The sequence below is a fragment of the Crocuta crocuta genome, unplaced genomic scaffold (genome assembly GCF_008692635.1).
Source record: "Crocuta crocuta isolate KB4526 unplaced genomic scaffold, BGI_CrCroc_1.0 scaffold13, whole genome shotgun sequence".
Classification (NCBI taxonomy): domain Eukaryota; kingdom Metazoa; phylum Chordata; class Mammalia; order Carnivora; family Hyaenidae; genus Crocuta; species Crocuta crocuta.
The window spans coordinates 787,739-808,272 of NW_027530007.1; the positions used below are offsets into that span (position 1 = coordinate 787,739).

A 20,534-nucleotide genomic window follows, 5' to 3' on the forward strand; every position below is an offset into this window, starting at 1 on the left:
CAGATCCTCTGTCTCCCTCTCTCTCTGCCACTCCCTTGCTCGTGCTCTCTCTCTCAAAAATAAATAAACATTAAAAAAAAAAATAGCAAGACTCTCTCTGCTGTTTTTCTGCTATGTGCCCCTCACTCCTGTTCTACACTTTGCCTCTGAATAAGCCAAAGAAGCGACGTTCCCACTTCTAGGGGGAAACAGACAAGTTAATCATTCTCTGAGTTTTGTCCTGGGCCTCGAATGCCTGAGAACACAGAGGTGCCAGATCCCAAACACCTTCCAGGGCATTTACTCTGAACAAACCTCGGCTGATGCTGGCATCACTCTGCCCTCCCTTCAGTGATTTCTAAAATAGCACCTGCTATTCACCCGTCACTCAACTCTTCTTTGATCGGGCCCCACCCTAGATTCCCAAAGGAGCACGTACTCCAGACTCTTTTCCAGTATAAACCCCCAGTCCCAAAGCAACAATGAGACTCACTCTCGTTCGTTTCTGCGTCTCCCAGACATCCCCATCTGTTATATTCTGTCACTCACACTATTCATTAAACTCTGCTTTCACTCTCTCTGGCACGCATTTGATTTCTAGCCTGCATGGGAGCCAAGGACACTCTTGGCTGGGTCTGAACTCCCCCCCCACTCCTCCCCACCCCCACTCTGGGTTCTCAGTCCAGGCCTATGTACATCAGAGCCACAGCCATATCTTTCCCATGGTCCCTTGCTCCTTTGGGTAAAGGTGGGTGTTTTTGGATCCCTGCCTTGCTGCCTCCTGGCACGGCTCCTGGAACTTCATAAATGCTCAGCAGGCAAATAACTGCTCTCCTGCTATGAAGAAAACCACAAGTATCTTTTGGCGTCTCCCAGCACGTCGGGGCCTACGATAAATGCCTGTTGAATAGATGCACCAGGGAAAACCCCTTTGTTGGGGGGGAGACACCCATCCTCTCTTTCCTATGGACAAAGACCTCCGCATTTCAGCCTGCTGCCCATCTTCCCAACTTCCACCCCGCNCTGGATCCCTCCGATTTTTTTTCTGCATCCAGACAACGGGGACAGCGATGATCAGCCCCGGCGCTGCGTGAGGCCCGAAGGAGCCTCCAAACATGAAAAGGTTTTGAGACGATTTCCGACTGTCCTTCAGTTCTGAACCTCCTGGAGGCCGTTGTGATGGGGCCCAGCCACTTCCTTTCCCAAGGGGGTAAATCCAACTGGAAGAAAGAGAGCCGAGAACATAACCAGAAACACCGTCTGAAAGTCCCACGCGCCTGTCACAACGCAGAGCCCTCTGCAAGAAGCGCATTAGAGAGGGCGTGGAGCAGAGTCGTGGCCCCTGGTGGCACAGAGACTGCTTCTGGGATTCGATCCGGAGACCTGTCCTCCGGGGCTTGTGTACCATGTAACGTGCCGGCTCTGTGTTTCCTGGCCTGAGGTCTGGTTGGGTAGTGCTGGCCTGTGGATCTACGGCTGCGCTCTCCCTTCTCTTTCCGGGGGGCCAGCTGCCACTCACAGACAGCAGGAAACGGGGCAGGAGCTGATGGAACCGAATGGAACCCTGTAGGACTGGGGTGGGCGTGGCTCCCAGGCTTCATTCCCTGTCGTCCGTCAGCCCAGCCTTTGGTCGATGCCGGGATGCCGATGCCGAAACTATCAAATGCCTTTATGACTCACCGGTAAAAATCACTGTGTCCACAGCACCTTTTAGTCAGAGACAGGAAAGGGACCTGGCCCCGGGGGAAGCATGTATCCAGAGGGAGCCAGGTTGGATGACTCTGCTACTTCCCTTTGCTGGAGGTGCCTGGACCTTGCTGGGAGGCGGGAGAGGCCTCCTCTCTAGAGGACACATTTGTTCTTTGTGATTAGTCAAAACAAAGGGGGACGGATTCCAGATTATTTGTCCCATTGACACAGAATTCGAACTTACGGCAGCATCCATGGCTGACTTCTGTAGGCCCCAGGCAGGCTCCTTGAAGACTCCCCCTGGGGCCTTAAAACGAAGCCCATGATTCCTAACGTCCCTATGGCTTTGCCACACCATCGGGAGCCTGTGAAAATTACTTCGGGTAAGCCCCATCCTGGTAAGGCCCCGCGAGACACAGAGTGATATTACCCCTCCCCTCCAGACACCCGTGGGCTCAAGTCAGGCATTGGAGAACACAGCGGAACGCTCCGTGGAACGCTTGGTGAGCGTGGGAAAGGCAGAAAAGGAAATTGCGTCCTGTTCCAGGAAACAGAGGTTGTGTTAAACAGCCAGAGGGAAGGTGCGCTTAAGAGGCTGTTGCAAGACAGAGCCGGTGCGCCCCTCCCCGCGGCTCTGTCGGTCCTTGGCATTTTCTTTATTCGCCTCTTCCCGACTCAGGCAACCCTCTTTATGCCATCGTGGTTGCGCGTGCCCCGGCTCTCACCGTGCACCTCCTGCCTGCCCTGGGCCTGTCCTCAGTTCAGGCTGCCGCCTCTTTCCCCGCCCGGCCCCCTCCCATCTCTCCGCGTGCTCGGGGTGGAATTTCAAGGAAGGCATTTGAGGGCTCTGGCTGCACCTTGCTGATTGCTCAGATACACAAACAAGGCCAGTTATGGGCCCTGGGCCTCGCGGCCCCCAAGGTGCCTATCTGCCATGGGGGTTTGTCCTGGTGTCTGCTTTCACCCCCTTCTGCTGGGCCAGCTCAGAGCCAAATGCCTTTTGGGGCCAGGTCTGCGGCAGGCTCTCTGAGGTCTCTCCTTCCTTGCTGGAGGGCAAAGGGAGCCTGTGACCGGTCCGGGGATAGAGACAAGAAAAGGGAAGCAGGTACTGGGGTCAGGCAGGGTTCCTCCATGGGCTCCACCAGTTGGGAAGCCCCTGAGAGGGAATCTCAACCCCTGCCCCCACGTCAAGGGGCCTTCTAGAAGGCAGCACTTGGTTCTAGCAGCCCAGTGCTGGGCCTGCCCGGCAGAACTCCTGTCCCCCGCTGGCCCCGCAAGCAGCCTTGGTGACCCCGGATGCACCGTGCAGCTCTGGGGTCTGGGTGGGGGCGGGTGGGAGTGACCAACTCCTCGGAGGTGCCTGGCAAACTTGTGGCATTTGAGAGGCAATGTGAAATCAGTGGACACAATCAGGTTTTGGAGTCAGAAAGACTTGGGGGGGGGGTCCCTGATACATCTACTAAGTACCTGCACTACTTTGGAGAAGTGGCCTTTATTTCTCCACGTTGAGTTCGCCTGCTCTGAAAAAGGGGCTCTCGTACTACCTAGCTACACAAGAGGGGGGCGCTTCCAGCCGGGAGCACCGATCCACAGATGGAGGCCACAGTTGTTTGGACGGATTGTTCCTTCTCTACATCTCTTCTGCTTTGTGCCAGGCACTGCCACAAGTCAGGGCTGGGGCATGGAGAGAGAGTTCAGGACCACAATGCCCAGAGCTGACCAGCCTGCCCTGCTAAACCGGCCCATCACCAGTAGGGAAGGGGCCCGGGTGTCCCACCAGAGTCGCCCAGGCACAGATATATGAGTTTCAGGAGACACCATCCTGGAGGGGGAGGATGGAGAGAAACGAGCTTCTCTGTTTAGCCATTTGCCTACCCGAGTGTCCATCACGCGTCCTTCCCCCACCCCCACCCGCCAGGATTTCATGAGACTAGGACATGTGTTTCCGCTTACATGACAGATGGCGGTCACCGCTGCCACCTGACACTCAAGCTGGCAAAGAAGTGGGGGAGCCCAGAACTTCGGGACACACCAAAGACAGCTCTGCCATGGCTCCCGGGTGCTGTGATCCAAAGCTGGAGGGCTGAGCTTCCGAAAGCCCCTCCATGACAATCGTTCCTACATCAACCTGGCCAGTGGTCGTAGGCAAGGACCTCACCACACACTAATCTAGGTGCTGCCGTGAAGGCATTTTGCAGATTTGGTCAACATCTACAAGCAACTGACTTCAAGGAAAGGAGGGTACCTTCAATAATGTGGGTGGGCCTCACCCAATCAGTTGAAGACCTTAAGAGCAAAGACTGAGGTCTCAGAGAAGAAGAAATGTGGTCTCAAGACCATCATATCAACTCCTGCCTGAGTTTCTGGCCGGTTGGCCTGCCCTACGGATTTCAGACTTGCTGGCCCCTATAATAGTGTAAGCCAGTTCCTTAAAATAAATCTGTATAAATAGATACATAGAGAAAAGAGGTATATAAATACACAAAGATGTATAAATACAAATATGCTATTGGCTCTGTTTCCCCGGAGAACCTGGCTAATATACCCCCAGTCCAGCTACCTGATCCCCTGAGGGCAGCACCCAGGCTGCCAACAGAGAGCTGAAATCCCTGTGACCTTGAGTTCGACTGACCTTGACTCCTTATTTCAGTACCGCTCGGATCCTTGGTAGTAGAAATGGATTTGAATAGACATCCCAGGGCAGAAGGGGTTTTTAAAAGCCTAGGGTACCTTTCTGCAACCACAGACCCAGGGGTTAGCAGTATAGGTTAAGGGGTTGGCGATCTATAGATCATGGGCAGATGCAGCCTCCTGCCCTTCTGTATGAATAAAGTTTTATTGGAACACAGCCATGCTCATGCATTTGTGTCTATCCATTTGCAGTATTGTCTGTGACCGCCTTGCACTACGATGGCAGAGCTGAGCAGCTGGGCCAGCAAAGGGAAGGACTTTTGAAGCTCAGATGAAAGGGAACTTTAGGGGCTTGATTCCCTAGAACAAGCCCCAGAGAGAGGATCACCAGCTACTTGGGGCCTGAATGGGGAGTAGAGTGAGTTCTTGGGAAGGTTTGATGAAGCAATTCTCAAACCTAGGGCAGGGGGCTTATCAAATATGCAGATTCCCAAGCTCCACCCTTAGAGATTCTAAGTCACAGGCCCAAGTGGGGCTCAGAAACCTGGGTTTTCTCCCCAGAGGCCCCTGCTGCTGGGAATCCCAGGCTGGTGTTGTGGGAAACCCTGGATCAGGGTGTTTCCCCCATCCTGGCTGCAGAAGCCAGTCTCTCAGTGGTGCCTGGGCCGGGAGAGCCCCACAGGAATACCAGGCCCTTAAGAGCATCCCATATCGGGGCGCCTGGGTGGCTCAGTCAGTTAAGCCTCTGACTTTGGTGGAGGTCATGATCTCACGGTTCAAGCCCTGCTTCAGATCTTCCGTCTGCCTCTCTCTCTCTGCCCCTCCCCAGCTCACGCTCTCTCTCTTTCTCAAAAATAATAAAATAAACATTAAAAAAAAAGGTATCCCACGTCTGTGGTTACCCCAGCCCCCAGGAGGATCTGGACCCTGGCTTGGCGTTAGGATGCAGAACCACTGAGAGCAGTAACACAGCCTTGCTCTGTATTATGATCAGCCGGGCCCAGCAGGGCCTGGCCAGTGGAGCGGGGCGGCACTGGCTGGAGCTGCCACCGAGATAAGGGACGTTGCTCCTGGTGTTAAGCCAGGCCACTCCCTGGACAATGTGTGCCCTTTCCCACGATGGCATTGGAGACGGCTCAGGTGGTGGCGCTTTGGTCCCCTCTCTACCCTGCTGAAGCTGGCATCTGCTTTTCTCTGCACGTGGCCACCCAGGCCCTGGATGAGGCCAGCCTGCTGTGACTAGCCTTGTGATCTCTTTGGGACCTTGGCTACCCTGACCCGAAAATGCAGAGGGAGGTCAAAATATGAAATTCCCACGAAGAGGTCTAGTTAAAGGACCGCGATGAGGTCCAGGTGAGGAGAGAGACTCTGTCTGTCTTGTGTCCTGCTGAGCTCTGAGCAAATGCTCAAACATGTGGCAGAGGAAATGCTAGTCTTATAGTCCCCACCAAATGCCCCGGACGTGTTCCTGGCCTGCGCACACAGATCATCTCCTGGAGAGGCAGAGAGAGACAAGAAAGCAGCTAATTAACCATCAGCTCTTTATTTACAGCTCACAAGAGCACATGCAACACACCATCACAGGATTACAAGGGCACCACCCCTGCTGCCCCCATATTTTAAAGAGGAACCACAGCACCCCAGGGGAGTTCCCAAGAGTCAAAAAACCCAATGACGGAGGGCCCCAGGCCCAGGCGCTCCACTTGATCTACTCTGCAAATAGACCAGCTCCAGCCCATGGGAGTTTGTCCTTGCTGGTTATTAACTAGGCAAACCGGATCTCAGATTTGCCAGCTCACACCTGAATGTAAATGCCCTGAATTACCTACAAGCCCCAGACCATCCGACTTTTCTGTTTCCCCTTATATATCCCAGACCTGTGTCTCTCAAAGTCGATCGCGCACAAGAACAGCCTGGGTCTTGTTAAAATCCAGATGGCCGTGCTCCACCGCCAGAGATTTTGGTTCCGCAGACCCGGGGTGGGGCCCGGGATCCCACACTTCTAGCAGGCTCCCAGGTGAGGCCATTCTGCTGGTCTAGGACCACACTGTGAGCAAGGAGGGACTAGGGAGCCCCTTGCACCCAGAGTAGGCTGAGGATCCTATATCAGACTGTCTGTCCTGACTTAGGGTTCAGAAAACACATTCCCTGCAATGAAAGTGTCTGGTTCTGCAAACCAATTCCTGCTCCCCTCCCCCCTCCCAGACACAAACACACACACACACATACACACACACACACGCTCCTCGCTGTCTCCCACGAGAGGAAAGGTCATCATAGACGTGATGACACCAGCCCCGTGACATCTCCAGCCAGGAGCCTACACGGTTGGCTCTTTCGGCTCTTCCCAGTGTCCCGCCCAGCACCCACTTTCCTTCCTCGCTTACAGAGATGCTCTTTGTAGGTTACATGTTTGCTCACTGACTCTCCTGCTGCAAAGCAGACCCCATTCGGGGCAGCTGTGGGCCCACCGCCTCAGCACTAGATTTTACTGGGTGTGTTGGATACGGCTTCGAGTAAGGATCCATCTGGGTGCTGGAAGGGATTATGGCTTTGGGAGTTGACTTGTTCTGGTCATTCCTCAAGGGTCAACTGAAGCTGTCCCATTCCCTGTGAGGCTGGGCCCTCACGTCCTCTGACCCTCAGCGTGTTCCCAGCAGGCTGGGAAGTCACTCTTGGACAAATCCCAGAAAGGAGTCCCGTGGGAACCGTGGGCACCTCTGGGGAATGCCGTAGGCCACCCAACAAGCAGCTACTGGTCTCCACTTGGCCTCCTGCTCAGCTCTCTCTTGGGTTGTACTTAAATTCATGAACCTGTATCGCAATGCCACTAACACCTCTTCCAGCTCTGCCTCAGTGCCGGGATCGGCACATAGCTGCCTCTGGCTGAGTCCAGAACAGGTTTCTAAACTTCTCTGACCACAGATCCCCACCCTCTCTTTTCTAAAGGAGCACCTCCTGGCCCCAGTGCCCCAGGGGAAAGAGCCTGAATGGTGACTTTGAAGTGATCCTTGAGTATGTGATGGATCATCGTCAAAGAACAGAACACCTACTAAAATTATCCTAGAAAACAAATTAGCCCACAATGGGGGCTTATTATGTGCCTGGCACTGTTCTAAACATGCTATAAGGATTTTACGTTTACTTCTCACAACATCTCTGTGAAGGGAGAGTCATGATTCCCATTTTACAGATGAGGAAATCAGGGCACACTAACTTTCCTAAGGTCACCAAAGTGGTTGAGAGGTGGAGCAGGCTGTTTGCTACCAGCTGCACTCCCATAGTGGAGAGGACAAGGGCAGAATTTGGGCCCAGATGTACATTAGGCTTGTCTGGGGGAGCCTTGGACACATGCAGATCACCCCAGAGGAAGCCCAGACACACCCCAGATCAATGAAACCAGCACCTCTGCAGGTGGGTGTGGGCATCAGTACCTTGGAAAGCTCCCCATATTCTTCTAACGGGAAGCTGAGTTTGAGACCAGTGGACCACAGCAGGAACCTGGAAACTAGGGCCCATGGGCCAAATCCAACCCACCACCTGTTTGGGGATAATCTGCAAGTTAAGAGAGGTTTTTACATTTATAAATGGGTTTTAGAAGAATCAAATGAAGGATAATCGTTTGTGACATGTGACAATCATATGAAATTCAAACCTCAGCGTCCATAAATTGTTTTATTGGAACACAGCCTAACATATTTAACCGCCCTTTACAGTAAAAGCTTGCTGAATCCTGGATTAGGGAGAATTGGCTTCTGTACCAGCGAAAAGAAATGTAGGATAGGCGTAAGGGAGAACTTTCTGGCAGAGAAGTTTGTTAAACACGGAGGGGGCTCTGGGATCCCTAACTCTGGTGTTAGGAGCTTTGCCCCTACACACCACCTTTGCAACCACAACATGGAGGTAGCTAGGACAAACGGCTTCTAATCGTGGAAGTGCCCTAGTAGACAGGGATAGTTCCGTGGGGCCTTCTGTGTTTTCCATTGCTGATGTCCCCAGGCCATCCTGTTAGCTCCCAGACATAAGCGATGCTGTGTTTCCTGCCTGCGGCCACCCCCTTAGGGTCCAGTCACAATCTCAGATCAGCCACCCCAGGTGAAGCACACACAGCATGGGTGTTGTCTGGTCTTAGACAAAACTGCTGGTGGATTTGATTTCCAAAGAGCCGGCTTTGATCTCGTCCAGTTCTCCTGCCCCACCCCCACGCCCACGATCCCCTTGACCATAGAACTTGAAAAGGGAGAAATGAGCAAGGATATTTGGTTTCTCCTAGATCTGTCTGCTCTGCTTGGTGCCAGACCCCTGACCCTGACTGATTTTCCCAATGGAGTAAACAGCCCTGGCATCGCGGGTGTGGTTCCTGTGGCAAGTGTCCAGGCCAGCGAGGAATTTGGACAGGGAAGGCTTTTGTCATTTGCAACCTGGATTGCCCTGGACTGGAGGGCTGAGCAGGAGAGAGGTGCCGTGTGTGTGGGGGTGGGGTGGGAGGGATTTAAGTGGCTCCTGGAGCCAGATCTGCTGGGAGAGATGTTCTGAGTGGGCATCTGTGGGTCTAGCTTATGGGGGGGCAGGTAGTTTCAGGCAGCACCTTGACCTCAGAGGTGCCCCAACTCCTCAGAAGGCTCTGCTGCAGAAGTGTGGTGTGGGGGTTCTAGAGATGGTCTGTGGGAGACCTGGAAACCGCTGAGGCAGCATGCAAAACAGGTGCACCGTGCACGTTGTGTGCATTTCTTGAGTTCATATTAGCATTCGATTCGCAAAGGGTATGAACCACAGAAGCTTAAGACGCTATCAGGGCAACATCAAAGCCCACGTCCTGGGACATGCACTCCTTTTTCCCGAAACACAACATATCTCAGAATACCAGCTCCCAGAGGGCAGAGGCCAATCTTCCCCAAATCATGCCTTACCGGCAAGCGGCAGCTTAACACATGTTTTGTTCTTAAAGATGATACACCTTCACCCAGGGAAGGAAGAGAACAGTCAGTGTTTGTAGACTTCATCACAGGGAAAGGAACTACCAGGGAAGGCTTCCTTCTCACCGAAAGCCACGGAGAAGCCGGAATAAATCCTTGGTTGTGGAGAAGCAATCACATGCTGGGTCTAGGGAGCCAGGCAGGCCTGGCCCAGGTTCGGATCCTGGCTCTGGCATTTACTCCCTAGGACCTGGTGCTCCCAGTGGGGTCCCCGCCAGCAGCAGCATGTCCCGGGGAGCTTGTTAAAAATTCAGAAGCGACGGAACCATAATCTGCATTTTAGATCTCACCGGATTCTTAACATAGGTTGAGGTTTGAGGAGCATTGATCTGGGATCCCGGACAAGTCATAACTAACTCTGCCTCGGTTTTCCTCACCTCTAAAACGGTGATAATGCCCACTCTGAAAGGTCACTGTGATACCTAAGAGAGATATAATGCAGTGCCGGTACGTAAGAGGTGTTCGGCGCTCATCATCTTGGGTGCTCTGTCGCTGGGAGGTTTTCCCTTTTCGCGCTCAGAAACCTCTCCGTTGCAGTGCTGAGATCGGGCAGTAGAGGGCACTGTCGACATTGCCATGGCGGAGCACCCTGTCTCCCGCGGCCGCCAAGGCCTTGGGTCCTCCGGGGGGCGGGGAGGTGGGCGCAGGTGTGCCGCAGCGCGGCTCCGGGCCGGGGGCCGTTCGCCCAGGGCTCCCGTCCCAGGGCTGAGGGTCCCGGGCTTGCGCCTGCACCCTCGATCATCTAGTCCCCGTTTGATCTCGCACTGCTAGCTCTAAACAAATCGCCGGCTTCTCCAAACCTCGGCGCGCGGTCCCCAGGCCGGCGGGGAGGCGCCTCGCGCAGGGCCGCTAGACGTTGATGAAGGATCCCTGGTCGCCGTTGGCCGTGTCCGGCTCCACGCAGCGCCCCTTCCTCCGTGTGACCCTGCGGTTCCGGTGGAATTTGGCATAGCAGCGCAGCCCTGAGCGCAGAGAGACAAGGGGGTCAGGGGTGTTCTCTCTCCATCCCCTCACCACCCCGGCCATCTTCAGGTGGCTGGTTCCCACTGTCCCCTCTGGTCTGTCCTTTCTAAAACAACTCTGACGCCTTATCAGACCACCCTGGGTATTTTCTTTACAGCCCTTACTACTTTCTTTTTTTAAATTTTTTTTAATGTTTTATTTATTTCTAGGAGAGAGGGAGAGAGAGACAGCGTGAGCAGGGGAGGGGCAGAGAGAGGGAGACACAGAATCCAGAGCAGGCTCCAGGCTCTGACCTGGCAGTCAGCACAGAACCCGACGCGGGGCTTGAACCCACGAACCGCGAGATCATGACCTAAGCGAAAGTCGGACACTTAACCGACTAAGCCACCCAGGCGCCCCAAGCCCTTACTACTTTCTAAAGATGTCTTATCAGGGGCGCCGGGATGGCTCAGTTGGTTAGGCGTCTGACTTCAGCTCAGGTCACTATCTCACGATTCAGGAGTTCAAGCCCTGTGTTGGGCTCTGTGCTAACATCTCAGAGCCTGGAGCCTGCTCTGGATTCTGTGTCTCCCTCTCTCTGCCCCTCCCTGCTCACACTCTGTCTCTGTCCCAAAAATGAATAAACATTAAAAAGAAAAACTTTAAGACATCTTATCTCCTTATTTGTTTAGTATCTGCTCATCCCATTAGAATGGAATCCATGGGTTCCCTTTAGCTGGTTCTCTCTTTGCTGCTGAATCTTGAGTGTCCAGAATGGGTACCTGATACTCAACAACTATTTCTTGACTTGAGGGCCTGGGTGGCTCAATCCATTGAGCTTATGGCTCTTGGTCTCGACTCAGGTCATGATCTCATAGTTTGTGAGATCGAGCCCTGTGCTGGTCTCTGCACTGACTCCTCATAGCCTGCTTGGAATTATCTCTCTCCCTCTCTCTCTGTCCCACCCTTACTTATTCTCTCTCTCTCTCTTTCAAAGCAAACAAAATATTTCTTGACTGACTAGACCTACGTAGCTTTATTGCTTTCACAGATCATTTTTAAAAAATTTTTCTAATATTTATTTTTGAGAGAGAGAACGTGAGCCAGCGAGGGGCAGAGAGAGAGGGATACACGGAATCTGAAGCAGGCTCTAGGCTCTGAGCTGTCAGCACAGAGCCTGATGCGGGGCTCGAACCCACAAACCATGAGATCATGACCTGAGCCGAAGTCAGATGCTCAACCAGCTGAGCCATCCAGGTGCCCCATCACAGTAGATAAGTTTTGAGGCTCATCTGAGTAAAAACAGGGCTTGTATCTCAGGATGGTTAATAGAGGGACTGAGACCAAATTCTCCCACTCAGGACATGGGAACACTGATTAGCTATTGAATGATACCGAGTAATTATTGTTCACATTTGGTATTTTATTTTTAAAAGAGCACTTATCTTTTAGAGAGATATACTGAAATAATCACAGATGAAATATCTGTAAACTTCCAAGAATTGCTTCAAAATCATACCAGAACGGGGAATCGAGTGGGGGTGGGGTGAGGGAAGAGAGCAGAGACTGGCAGTGAGTTGGTAAATCCTGAAGCAGAGTGATTAGTCCAGGGGCTAATGGCTGTAATAATGATTTCAAATACATATGCTTGGACATTTTTCAGAATACAGAATTAAAAGCATTCCCCTATCTTTCTAGCTGTGTGAGCCTGGCAAGTCACTTAACCTCTCTGAGCCTCAGTTTGTTTGTGTGTGAAATGGGGACTGTGACAGCTCCCTTCCCCGGAGGGTCGTGAGGATTACGGGAGACAGCGTGAGTGAAGTGCTTAGCACAAGCGCCGGGTCCAGACGGTTACACCTGGGCAGGTGGGGGCTCGGGAGAGTTAGGGACGTAGCCAGCCAGCCAGCCAAGCGCATCCTCCCCTGGGACAGTGCTGGGAATTCCACCCCCCGCTCCTTGTTATCACACTTGGAATGCGTCCCCAGGGATAGAATTCTGGTATGAAAGCACCAGCCTTCTCAGATTTGATCTTACTTAAAGAGATGCGCTCCCCTCCACCCTTCTCCCACTTCCAGATCATAGGAGATCACGCCAGCTTGGATTTCAAGAGGTGAGAAAAGCAAATCTGAGAACCGATGCCAGGAATCAAGACTAAATGAGTTCACAGATTGGGAAGGCACCGAGCAAAGCTGCTCTTGCTCACGTTTTCAGCTCCCAAGGGATTCTTCTACTCTCTCCTTGGCCACAGGCCCCTTTGCCCACCTGCGTCAGAGCCCAGGGGACCCCCGCCCCAGGAGTGCGGGCTCACCTTCCATACACATGCAATCATCGAAGCATTTGTTGTTGAGGCCGCGGTTGTGGGGCGTGCAGAGGTGCTCCCGAAGGTCACAGCAGCTCCCTGCAGACACAGCAAGCGCGCGGTCAGCCAAGCTGCCCCGGACCCTCCCACCGGCCAGCACGCCGTCCCACTAGACAGGAGATCCATCATCTCTGTGGCAGGGCGCATCTGGTGCACAAGTCTCCCTCCTGGGGCCGCCGAAGGATGCCATGGCCCAGGCCCCCCAGGGGCGGGTGGCAGAGACCCCAGCCGCCCCAGATGGGAAACTGATGGATCATGAGCAGAGCGAAGGCCAGAGAGGGATGGCCTCCCAGAGAGAGGGGGCAGAGCAGCTGGGGGGGTGTGGAGCTGGGAGGGGCTTCAGGGCTCATGGCTGCCAACGTCCACTTTGACAGATGGGAAAACTGAAGCCCCTCTCCCCCGCCCCCTGCCCCGTGGAAGCAGCAGGATGGTCCCCCGACGTCAGCCCGAGGCAGGGGGATGCCCACCACACACCGAGCCAGCTCTTAGGGAGCCATCCAGGCGGCCCCAAATCAAGCCTTTTCTTTGCGCTCAGGGTGAAAACCATGTTTCGGGGAGGAACTGGCTTGTCTGGGAGCTGGTGTCTGCCTTTAACAAGCCACATTGCTGGCCTCCTTGCTACTTTGTGGAATATTCTGGCCACTGGATTCGCAAGCGTGGCACCGTAGAAGTGGACCACTTGGGTCTCCCGCTTTCTGTGCGGAAATGAGGGCTGCACTTAGCTGACGGCCACCTCCCGCCGCAGGCCTGCTCTGCAGCGCCCCATGGGGCCAGTTTCTATCCACTCGTCCTTGTGTTCACAGGTCTTCCCTCCCCCTCCCGCCCCCCACGTCAGGAGCCGCTTCGCAGGTGGGGGGCTGGGCGGAGGGGGATGTAATTGACCCAACAGGAGCCCACAGACTAGGACTTGCGTCCAGACATCAGGCACCCTGGTTTTAGACTCTCCTGATGGGCGCAGCTGCTGAACAGGTGAGGATGTCGTCACAGCATCACGCCCCCCCCCCACCAGCCCACCTGTGTCAAAAGAGGACAAGGACAGAATTAAGCCCCAACAGGTGTTAAGAGGAAGGTGCTCTCCTGGGGCGCCTGGGTGGCTCAGTCGGTTAAGCGTCCGACTTCGGCTCAGGTCATGATCTCACAGTTCGTGGGTTCGAGCCCCGTGTCGGGCTCTGTGCTGACAGCTCAGAGCCTGGAGCCTGCTTCGGGTTCTGTGTTTCCCGCTCTCTCTGACCCTCCCCTGCTCACACTGTCTCTCTCTCTCTCAGAAATAAATAAAACATTAAAAAAAATTTTTTTTAAAAAGAGGAAGGTACTCTCCTGACTCGAGACAGCATGGGGCAGTGGTTAAGAGCCACACAGACTCAGGTCTGAGCTACTTCCTAGCTGTGCAACCTCAGCTGAGACTATAACCCTCTCTGAAGTTCGATTTCCTTGCCTGAAAACTGGGGATGACAGGGTCCATTTCTCTGGATTGCTATGAGGATTAAATAAAGTATGACAGGGGCGCCTGGGCGGCTCAGTCGGTTAAGTGTCTGACTTCGGCTCAGGTCANCTGCACTGAGTCCTGCGCCCTGAAGGTAGGTGCTTGTTCAGTACCTGGCAGGCAGTCTTGATGATGGTCGCACGGCTCCCCTTCAGCCGGTGATGTTTCATTACCGTCGCTGGAGAGTTTACCCCGGTGTTTCTCTGGCAACAAGAAGATCTGAGGTCAGAAGCGGACGCCAAGCAGAGCAGAGAGACTCAGCACCTGGGTGCCGAGAACTGAGTGCTCATACTGCCCCCAAACCCCATACAGTGTGGCGTGGACAGGACTCTCTACCTCTCTCTCTCTCTCTCTCTCTGCCTTAGTCTTCTCTTCTTTAAAATGGGCTCAATAGCAGGATAAACCTAACAGGTTTTTTTTTTTTTTTCAGGGTCAAATGAGTTGGTGGAGGAAAATGTTTGGCATGTGATCAGCACTTGAGAACAAGATTTGCATTTTGGGTGTCAACTCCAACTTAGATGCTTCGCCCTCCCATGCTGGACACCTGTAGGTGAGGCTGGGCTCCCTGGGGCCCCTACCGCACCCGACAGTGAGGGGGGTGAGGGAGCCCAGGCATGGGGGTGGAAGGCTGGGTGGACATACCTTTCTTCCTTGCAGAGGGCCAGACCTCAGGCTTTAAGTCTTCATAATCGGTCCAGTCGAACAAAGCCATGTCCAGTGTGGGCATCACCTCCCCATCAGGCCTGGGTGGAGCCTGCAGAAGGGACATGGAGAGGAGAGAGCCCATAGCTACCAATAGGTGGGGGTCGAAATATGGGACCCCAGAACCAGGGGGTAAAGGAGGGGTTCCTTAGAGGCCAGTTCGTCCCCTGCTGGGCAGCCTGGAATCCTAGCCCTGGGGACACAGAGACTGCCTAAGCAGCTCTGTCACTCTGCAGCCACCACCCCCATGGGATGGTATCAATGCAGACAGGTGAATTATCCATTGGGTCCCCAAGGGAGGGACCGGGAAAGCATTCGTGCCCGCCCGGGGTTTCCACACCTATGCAGTCGGGGAGTTGGGTGAAGCCCAGCCACTCACTTCCCTGCCCCTTCTCTCTGCAAAGTCATGGGCTCTCTCTAGCACCATGAGGCTGCAGCCCAGCTCATCTTGCAGCCCCAGCCAGTGGTCTGGGGACCGGATCGGCGCACAGTAGGACATGGGCACTAACGGCTTCTTCTAGGGCTGGGTTCTTAACCAGTGGGCTTCAGGGGGCCTTCAACAGCATGGATAGTCATATATTCCTTAGAGAGGGTCCCTCGCTTTTATCAGAATCTCAAGGGGGCATAAGACCCAAAAGGGAATAAGAGCGATCTACTGCTGAAACAGTTTTATTTCTTTGGGGCGCCTGGGTGGCTCAGTCGGCTAAGTGTGTGACTTTGGCTCAGGTCAGGATCTTGCAGTCCGTGAGTTCAAGCCCCACCTTGGGCTCTGTGCTGACAGCTCAGAGCCTGGAGCCTGCTTCGGATTCTGTCTCCCTCTCTCTCTGCCCCTCCCCTGCTCACACTCTGTGTCTCTCCTTCTCTCTCAAAAATAAACATTTAAAAAAAGTTTTCTTTCTTCTATACATATACTGTTTTGATTATCTTAAATGATTTTATTAGGAAAAAACGCAAAGCCACAAAAGGGGTCCAAGAAGGATGCACTTCTTGTTAATTACAAGAACGATGCGATTAACCCCTGGATGCCCATTCATTAATCACCGGTGGTTGGCATGTGTGCCATCTTTGCCTGCTTGCCCTCTCTCCGTATATACTTTTTGAAGATCTGAAGCAGATGGGTCAAAGTGTTAACTTATGCTTGTTAATTCTGTGTCGTGGAGACACGGTTTTAAAAATCATTACTATTAATCCCTGGACGTTTGGGTACACATTAGATTTTCCCCCGAGGTCCCTGCTTCTTTTCCATGCGGACCCAGCGTGCTGAGCAGGTACTTGCTTTCTTGCCTGTCCCTGGAGTGAACCTGAGGACCACTTTCTCCTGGACAGCAGCAGCCTTTTGAAGACAGAGCGTCTGCCGGGCTGCAGCTGAGCTGAACAGGCGTCAGGAGACCTGCTTTCCTTCTAGCCGCGGTGGCCTCAACCACCGCCCGCCCACCCCTGTGCCTCGGTCTCCCTAAATATACTCTGAGGCTATTCTTGGGCCCCTTACCTGGGGCCACAGGGATGTGACAGGCAGGATCAGGGACTCTTCTGTGGCAGGTGCTGCCTCGAAGGTGGTTAGGTAGAGTATGGTGGGGGCTAGGCTGCTGGAGGATTCCTCCATCGTGGCGTCCAGCGCCTCGTCCTCAGGGGGCTCTGCCTTCTTCATCAGGGAGCTGGGACCTCGGACCAAGGCTCGGCCTGAGACACAGAGCGGGAAACACAGGAGCTTTATCTGCTCACCCCCCTGTGTCCGCCCACAGCAAAACTCACATTTCCATCTGCAGGCAAGGGGGCAGCAGGGACTGTGGGACAGGGCTTTGGCTTGGCCACCACTCCTGTTGCCCACCTTCCTGGGGAGGTGGGAATGGGGGACTGGGGTGCTGGGGAGAGAGGAGGGAGGGAATGTCCTCAATGAACTTGCAGTGTTGCCGCGAGGAGGCAGCCCAAGGAGTCTCTCTCTAAAGCAATGTTCCAGCAAGTTCAAGTCAGGTCAGCGGGCGTGGCCTGGGGTGTAAGTGCAACAAATGAGGACTAGTGGGATTAACCACAGAGGGCTTCCTGGAAGAGGTGAAGTTTGAGTAGGGGAGCAATGTGATGAGGCTAAGAGGCATGGCAGTGGGGGAGAGGTCGTTGAGATGGTAAGATCCACAGCTTATCATGTACAAGCGAGGGCTTCTTATGTAGTGATAATCATCACCGTTATTATTATTTTTTTAATGTTTTATTTATTTCTGAGAGAGAGAGAGAGAGACAGCGTGAGCAGGGGAGGGTCAGAGAGAGAGGGAGACAGAATCTGAAACAGGCTCCAGACTCTGAGCTAGCTGTCAGCACAGAGCCTTATGCGGGGCTTGAACCCATGAACTGTGAGATCATGACCTGAGCCGAAGTCAGATGCCTAACCGACTGAGCCACCCAGGTGCCCCAATCATCTGTTTATTAAGCAGCTGCTGTGTGCCAGGCCCCTGTTATATGCTGGGTCCTGCTTTACATGCATTATTTCATCTAACCAAGGTAGGAACTCTTAGGAGATGGTGCTCCTTCAGTTTCATCTATGGTGTGTGTGTGGGGGGGGGGGGGGGGGGGGTGGAGGTGGAAACTGAAGCACAGAGAGGTTAGGCAACCCTCCTCAGGACACACAGCAAGGGGACAACAGAGTCTGGATTCAAACACAGGTCCATCTGAGCCCGAAGCCAATGTTTTTAACAACTGATGCCACCTCCCAAGATCCATGGGCATTGGGGTAAGTTGAGTGTGAGGGGGAGTGTACAGGACTGGGGGTGGCCAGGAGCAAAGAGGCTCTGAGAGAAGCTTGAGGGCCCGGGCTCACCCCTGCCTCTTTTTCTCAGGCAAGATCTGAGTGAAGTTTGATTGGGTCAGTCGGGGCCACCCCACCCCCCAGAAGCAAACCCCAGAGAGTAGAAAGGGGACTTAGGGACCATTGAATCCGCTCCATTCATTTTACAGACAAGGAAACTGGGGCCGGGTAAGAGGGTCGGCAGTACTGGGCCTGACCTCCAGCACCATCCCCTCCTCCACTCACCCACCACACCGACTCTCTTAGGAGGGTCCCCTGGGTCCCATGGAGCTGGGGCCTGGAGCTGAGCCAGGATGACTTCACGCCCTGTGCGGCCTTGAGGATGCCAGCATCCCCTACCCAACCTGACCATGACCTCCGAGGGTGGGAGGCTGAGTCTAGGCAGGGATCTCTTGACCGTGAATGGGGGGGCTCAGTAGGCCTAGCAAGGAAGAGGCCCCAGCTGTTGCAGGAGGTGGGGGTGCCAAGCCTCCATCCATCTCCTCTTGGAGAACACCTGCCCCACATTTGTGGCACTTGGTCGGTCCTGGTGGCCTCGGGGCCAGGTCAGACAGGAGGTGCTGCCTGGGCGGAGCTTCAGGACATGTTCGTTCAGGGACTAAGTGGGCAAAGGAGGTGGCGGCTGGGGCCAGGGGGCAGCTGGGCCCTCACAGGGACTTGGGGGTGTGGGAGAAACAAGGAAGGTGAACAGGGCCGTGGGGGAGCACCCCAAGAGACGAACAGGACAGAGGCAGGAGGGATGAGGACACCTCGTCTCTCCCTGGGTCCTCTGCGCCCGGGTCAGGGGACGGTGACTCCACACTGAGACTAATTGACTCTCACATCGAGAATAAGCTAGTAACAGCTGCTGCTCACAGCACCTGGCGCTTGCCAGGCGCCATTCTCAGCATCTAAGTCCCCTATGAATCCACACTCAGAGGAGATGGAGCCATTATCCTCATTTTGCAAAGGGGGAAACTGAGGCACAGAAAGGTGGCTTGCCCAGGGCAGGCAGCTGGTAAGTAGCAGAGCCGCAGCCGAACCTGGGCAGACCTAGTGCCGGAGTTCAAGCTCTCAGTCCCCGCTTTGGGATTCAGAGTTGATTAAGTGTTGACTAGGTCCCCTAGTTGGGGACCAAACTAGTCTATCTCTACCCCGGGCTTAGAGTAGGGCGGATTTAGGTCAGGTACAAGGTAGAACTTCCTGGGTTAGGAGGATCATTCCGATGCTCCAGCACCAGGTCTCTCCCAGCTCCCTCCCCGTACCAGATCGCTCTTTTGAGAGACTCCTTGCCCGTCTCTGGGGGCTCCCCGCCTCTGGGGGCTCCCCGCCTCTTTGGTGCTGCAGGACATCCTCCCCGGGTCCTCACACCATTGAAGCTTCCCCATTTCCCTTGCGTCCGCCCCCCCCTTGGAGTCCCCTTGGCCATTCAGCATGACCTTCCCTCATCTCCCCACCCCTCCCTTCCACGGCAGGACCCCACCCCCTCGCAGACCTCCGGCTACCTACCTCGGTGCAGTTTCAACCTTTCCCTGCGTCTCTTGAACTCCCTGCCGCGCTTCTTGACCCTCTCTGACCCGGGAGACGGGTTCTCCTTCTCCGGGTAGGGCAGCGCCAGCCCCAGGAGCAGGTCCTTGTCCTCCAGGAGGCCTGCAGGACTCTGCCCAGGCAGCAGCTCCCCTGCCCCTGACAGCCTGGAGGCCCGCCTGGTGGTGGTGACCACAGCCCCGTCCTGGGCCCGGCCAGGCATGCCTGGGCCCCGCTCCTTCTTGCCCAGGCCCCGCCGGCGGTGGTGGCTGGTCTGAGGCATCCACAGCGCCGGGCCCTGGAGGTCGATGTGATTCTCAGGAAGGTTCCGAGCCGGGGTTCCAGGTCCCAGGGAGCCTGCCAGGCTCAGCTCCAAGAGCAGCAGGACGGCGAGGAACAGCATGGGGCCAATGCGGGTGCTGGGCGCAGCCATGAGCTCTGGTCTGTAAGAGAAGCAGCACCATGAGCAGACGGCTCGGCACCCCTCCACGTCTTCTGCCTCCCGGCTTCCGCAGATCGCCTCACGCACATCGTTACAGCCCAGGGTCTCTGAGCAGCGATGGAGGAGGACTCGGCCCCCAGGGGACATTTGGCAATGCCTGGAGACCTTTTTGGGCGTCACAGCTGGGCAGTGCCGCTCATTCTCACGGCCGGGGTCAGGGATGCTGCTAAACACCCTACAGTCAGCACTGGGCGGCCCCACCGCGGAGACCAGCTGGCCCAGGAAGAACACGGTGCCGCGGCCGGAAGTCCTGGTTAGACTGGCTTCAGCACCCTCCAGGTTCCAGATTAGTCTAGAATTCCCTTCTCCGCACAAACCTCTGTGCAAGTCCGCCCGGAATGAGCTGGGTCCTTCCACGCTCAGAAATAGGCCCGTCCTCCCCGAGGCTTGACGCCAAGCCTAAATCCGAACAAACAGAACAGCCTCTTTGAGCACGTGCCAGAGGCAGGAATCGGGTTCAGAGCTTTGCGGGAATTCATATCGCTTTGTCCTTTCAACAACCCTCTGAGGCGGCTTCTAGAATGTTCTGGAGCAGGCACTAAGGCCCAGAGAGGTTAAGTCCCACCTGGTAAGTGGCATGCGTGTAACGGCCACGTCTGTGCTCTGAACCTCCCTCGTGGCTGTCCCCAAGCCAGCTGTCACCGTCCTTGCTCCTTTCTCTTCCTCGAAGGGGCGGGAGGTTCTGGCACAGCCCTGTCTCTGCTGGGACTGAGGGACTTGGGAAGAAGCTTGGCTCTGTCCCCTGCAGGGTGGGGTGAGCCGGCCGGTCCTACCCTCAGGACGACCCTCCATTCCCCACCAGAAGTGGGGCCTCCTCAGGGCTCGCACTGCCCTCCCCCTCTCCCCCCTGTGGGAGGAGGAAGCGACCCCTGGACGTAGCCAAGGCTCCTGAGGCCTGTGGCTGGGGACAGCGGGCATCTCTGGCGACTGCCCCCTGTGGCCCCGCCTCCCCCATGGCCCCCACCCCG

At 55.0% G+C, this 20,534-nt stretch overlaps 1 protein-coding gene across 1 annotated transcript; it reads right to left on the minus strand.

The window, feature by feature from the left end:
• Positions 1-10,032: 10,032 nt before the first annotated feature.
• DRAXIN (dorsal inhibitory axon guidance protein) lies at positions 10,033-19,497 on the minus strand. Its single transcript, XM_077763751.1, has 6 exons — positions 19,047-19,497; positions 16,251-16,441; positions 14,702-14,813; positions 14,173-14,262; positions 12,526-12,615; positions 10,033-10,237 (listed from the first exon to the last, which is right to left on the minus strand). The coding sequence occupies exons 1-6, from the start codon at positions 19,495-19,497 to the stop codon at positions 10,125-10,127; spliced, it is 1,047 nt and encodes a 348-aa protein (XP_077619877.1). The 3' UTR covers positions 10,033-10,124.
• Positions 19,498-20,534: the final 1,037 nt, after the last annotated feature.